Source organism: Nicotiana tabacum, chromosome 10, assembly GCF_000715075.1.
Source record: "Nicotiana tabacum cultivar K326 chromosome 10, ASM71507v2, whole genome shotgun sequence".
NCBI lineage: Eukaryota > Viridiplantae > Streptophyta > Magnoliopsida > Solanales > Solanaceae > Nicotiana > Nicotiana tabacum.
The window spans coordinates 53,270,813-53,274,700 of record NC_134089.1 but is presented as its reverse complement, the minus strand read 5'-3'; the positions used below and the strand labels follow the sequence as shown (position 1 = coordinate 53,274,700).

The 3,888-nt window shown below is 41.2% G+C and overlaps 1 protein-coding gene across 1 annotated transcript; it reads right to left on the bottom strand.

Moving 5' to 3' along the window:
- Nucleotides 1-1,965: 1,965 nt before the first annotated feature.
- On the bottom strand, nt 1,966-2,403 carry LOC142165123 (uncharacterized). The gene has a single exon (XM_075223746.1). It carries the CDS (start codon nt 2,401-2,403, stop codon nt 1,966-1,968), a length of 438 nt encoding a protein of 145 aa, XP_075079847.1.
- Between the last annotated feature and the right edge of the window lie 1,485 nt (nt 2,404-3,888).

Genomic DNA, 3,888 nt, shown 5'->3' with positions numbered 1-3,888 from the left:
TACGGGGAAGTTGGTTTGTGTCGACCACAGTGTTGGTTTGCCCCAGTCTTTGACATGATTGCACCGTGAAGTTTGTTAGATGGAACAAATTACTGTGTATATTTTTTGTTTTAGAAAACATTTTGAATATACTTTGTTTTTTAAGGCAGATGCCGTCGTTCCAGATTATGATATGTTACGAAAGGTTCTTCATATGTGAGCATATCCTCTTGAAAACTTTGTCCTATTGATGTCGACCTCTCGTGATGCTTCTTGATAATGTAACTACTTGCTTTTGCTACTGCGTCCTAATTTGAACTAATGGATTACCAGGCTTCCCTAAGGTTATGACCGAACCCTTTCAGGTTGCCTACGTATCCAATAAGGTCTGAATGTAGTTTGTGGATTATGACAAAATATGATAAAGATGACTGAGACTGACTCAGGTAGCCTACGTATCCAAATGGAATCAGGTCAAAGCGTAGTTCGATTACAACATATGCAAAATAATGTGATTAAGAATGAATGTGGCCGAGTCTAACTCAGACTGTCTACGTATCCAAATATAATCAGGCTAGAACGTATTTCAATTGCAAAAGATGACTAAATCCGATAAGGATTGCCTACGTATTCCTTTTTAAGGAAATCAAGTCAGCGTAGTTCCTGCGCCATATACAAAAAGTGATATTTGGTTTTTCTATTACAAAAAGAGAAAGAGGGGAGAGAAACCGAACCCTATGTGGGTTGCATATGTATCCCTCCGTGGGAAGTCAGGTTGAACGTAATTCTGTTACATCAAAACCTAACTGTATTCCTCTTCAAACATAGTATCTCTTGATTGCATTTGAGTTGATGGGTTTCGTGTTGACTCTTCCATCCATTTCTGCCAAGATTAAAGCTCCACCTGATAGTGCTCGGTGAACCACGTAAGGACCTTGCCAGTTTGGTGCAAACTTTCCTTTGGCTTCTTTATGGTGGGGAAAGATTTTCTTCAATACCAACTGCCCTGGTGTGAACGGGTGAGATTTCACTCTTTTGTTAAATGCACTGGTCATCCCGTTCTAGTATAGCTGACCATGGCATACTGCATCCATTCTTTTATCGTCGATGATCATGAGTTGCTCCTGTCTGACCCGTATCCACTCTGAGTCGTCCAATTTTGCATCTTGACTAAATCTTAAAGATGGTATTTTGACCTCTACGGGTATCATAACTTTAGTGTCGTATACCAACATGTACAGTGTTGCCCTAGTGGATGTTCTTATGGTGGTCCGATAACCTAGTAGGGCGAAAGATAGTTTCTCGTGCCATTGCCTGTGGTTGTCCACTATCTTTCATAGAATTTTCTTGATATTCTTATTGGCTGCCTCACCTGCCCCATTCATTTGTGGTCTATAGGCTGTGGAATTACGGTGGATGATTTTGAACTCCTCACAGATTTCTGTCACGAGGCAACTATTGAGGTTAGCAGCATTGCCAGTAGCGATAGACTCCGGTATTTCAAATATGCAGACGATGTTGTTCCGAACAAAATCTGCCACTAACTTTTTTATGACGGCCTTGTAAGTAGATGCCTCAACCCATTTGGTGAAATAGTCGATAGCTACCAAGATGAAGCGATGTCCATTTGATGCGACGGGCTCTATAGGTCCAATCATGTCCATGCCCCAAGCGGTAAACGGCCAGAGTGAAGCCATTACGTTTAACTCATTTAGCGGAACCCGGATGAAATCCCCGTGAATCTGGCACTGATGACACTTTCGCACGTAGCAGATATTGTTGCTTTCCATAGTCATCCAAAAGTATCCAACCCTCAATATTTTCTTGGCTAGTGTGAACCCGTTCATGTGAGGTCTGCATGTTCTTGCATGTATTTCTTCCAATATCCTAGTTGCTTTAGCAACATCTACATATCTCAACAAACCTAAGTCTGGGATCCTCCTGTACAGGATTTCTCCGTTGAGGAAAAAGTGGTTTGCCAGCCTTCTAAAGGGCTCGCTTTTGGACATTAGTAGCATTCTCCGAGTATCCTATGGTTACAAGGAATTTCCTGATGTCGTGATGCCATGGTTTACCATATGGTTCTTCATCTACATGGAAGCAATAGACATGTTGGTCCCTGATCTCTACCTCGATAGGGTCGATGTAGTTTTTGTCTGGATGCTGAATCATAGATGATAGGGTTGCAAGGGCGTCGACGAACTCATTCCAAATCTTGGGGACATGCATGAACTCAATCTTTGTAAACTTCTTGCATAGCTCCTTCACGCAGTGCTGGTACATAAGTATCTTGACATTCTTGGTGGACCATTCCCCTTGGACTTGATGTATCAATAGATCGGAATCCCTTATTACAGAAAGTTTTTTGACGTTCATGTCGGCTGCCATTCTAATCCCAAGGTTGCACGCTTCGTATTCAGCCATATTATTGGTACAAGGGAATCTTATCTTTGCTTATGCTGGATAGTGCTGTCTAGATTCTAAAATCGGGACAACCCTAATTCTGACTCCTTTAAAGTTTGTTGCTCCATCGAAAAACATTCTCCATCCCGGGTACAATTTTGCAATATCTTCTCCAGCAAATAACACTTCTTCATGAGAAAAATACGTGGCAAGTGGCTCATAATACCCATCCACTAGATTTTCTGTGAGGTGGTCGGGTAAAACTTTCCCTTTGATAGCATTCTGAGTTATGTACACAATGTCAAATTCGCTGAGGAGAATTTTCCATTTAGCTAGATTTCCGGTAGGCATCGGCTTTTGGAAGACGTACTTGAGTGGGTCGAGCCGCGATATCAGATGCATGGTGTATGCTGACATGTAATGCCTTAGTTTCAGGGTAATCCAAGTTAGATCATAACAAGCGCATTCTATCAGAGTATACTTGGCCTCGTATGGTGTGAACTTCTTACTTAAATAGTATATGGCCTACTCCGTTCTCCCAATTTCGTCATGCTTTCAAAACACATAGCTAAAGGCGTTATCCAAGACTGACAAATATAGTAACAATGGCTTCCCTAGTTCGGCGGAACCAGCACTGGTGGATTTGATAAATACTCCTTAATTCTGTTGAAGGCTTTCTGGCACTCTTCTATCCATTTTGTGGCAGCATCCTTCTTCAGCAACTTGAAAATGGGTTCATAGATTACTATGGACTAGGCTATGAAGCGACTGATGTAATTCAATCTCCCCAGGAAACTAATCACATATTTCTTGCTATTTGGTGGTGGAAATTCATGAATGGCCTTGATTTTGGATGTGTCTAGTTCTATACCTTTCCTGCTTACAATAAAGTCTAATAGTTTTCCAGCAGCGACTCCAAACGTACACTTTGTCAGGTTCAACTTCAAACTGTACCTTCGCAGGCGTTCGCAAAATTTCCTCAAATCATCCTAGTGCTATGAACTCTTTTGAGACTTTATGATGACGTCATCCATATATACTTGAATCTCTTTATGAATCATGTCATGAAAAAGGGTCATCATTGCCCTTATGTAGGTGGAACCAACGTTCTTGAGATCGCATGACTCTATAGTAGTAAACTCTCCAAGGTTTAGTGGAGGCCGTCTTCTCTGCATCTTTACCATGCATTAAGATTTGGTGGTACCCAATGAAACAATCCACAAAACGACTACAGTTCATGCTTCGCACAATTATCAATAAGGATGTGGATATTTGTCAGAGGGAAATTGTCCTTTGGACTAGCTTTATTGAGATCTCGGTAATCCACACATATTCTGATCTTTCCATCTTTCTTGGTTACTGGGACGATATTTGCCAACCAACTTGGGATAGTTGGTGATCCTTACCACATTCGCTTCTATATGCTTGGTCACTTTTTCCTTTATCCTCAAACTTAAATCAGTTTGAATTTTCTAGATTTCTGCTTGACTGGCGATCTGGTAGGAT

What these genes read in the sequence shown, in the direction of transcription:
- LOC142165123 (XM_075223746.1), bottom strand. Translation starts at nt 2,403, where the DNA reads ATGGCTGAATACGAAGCGTGCAACCTTGGGATTAGAATGGCAGCCGAC.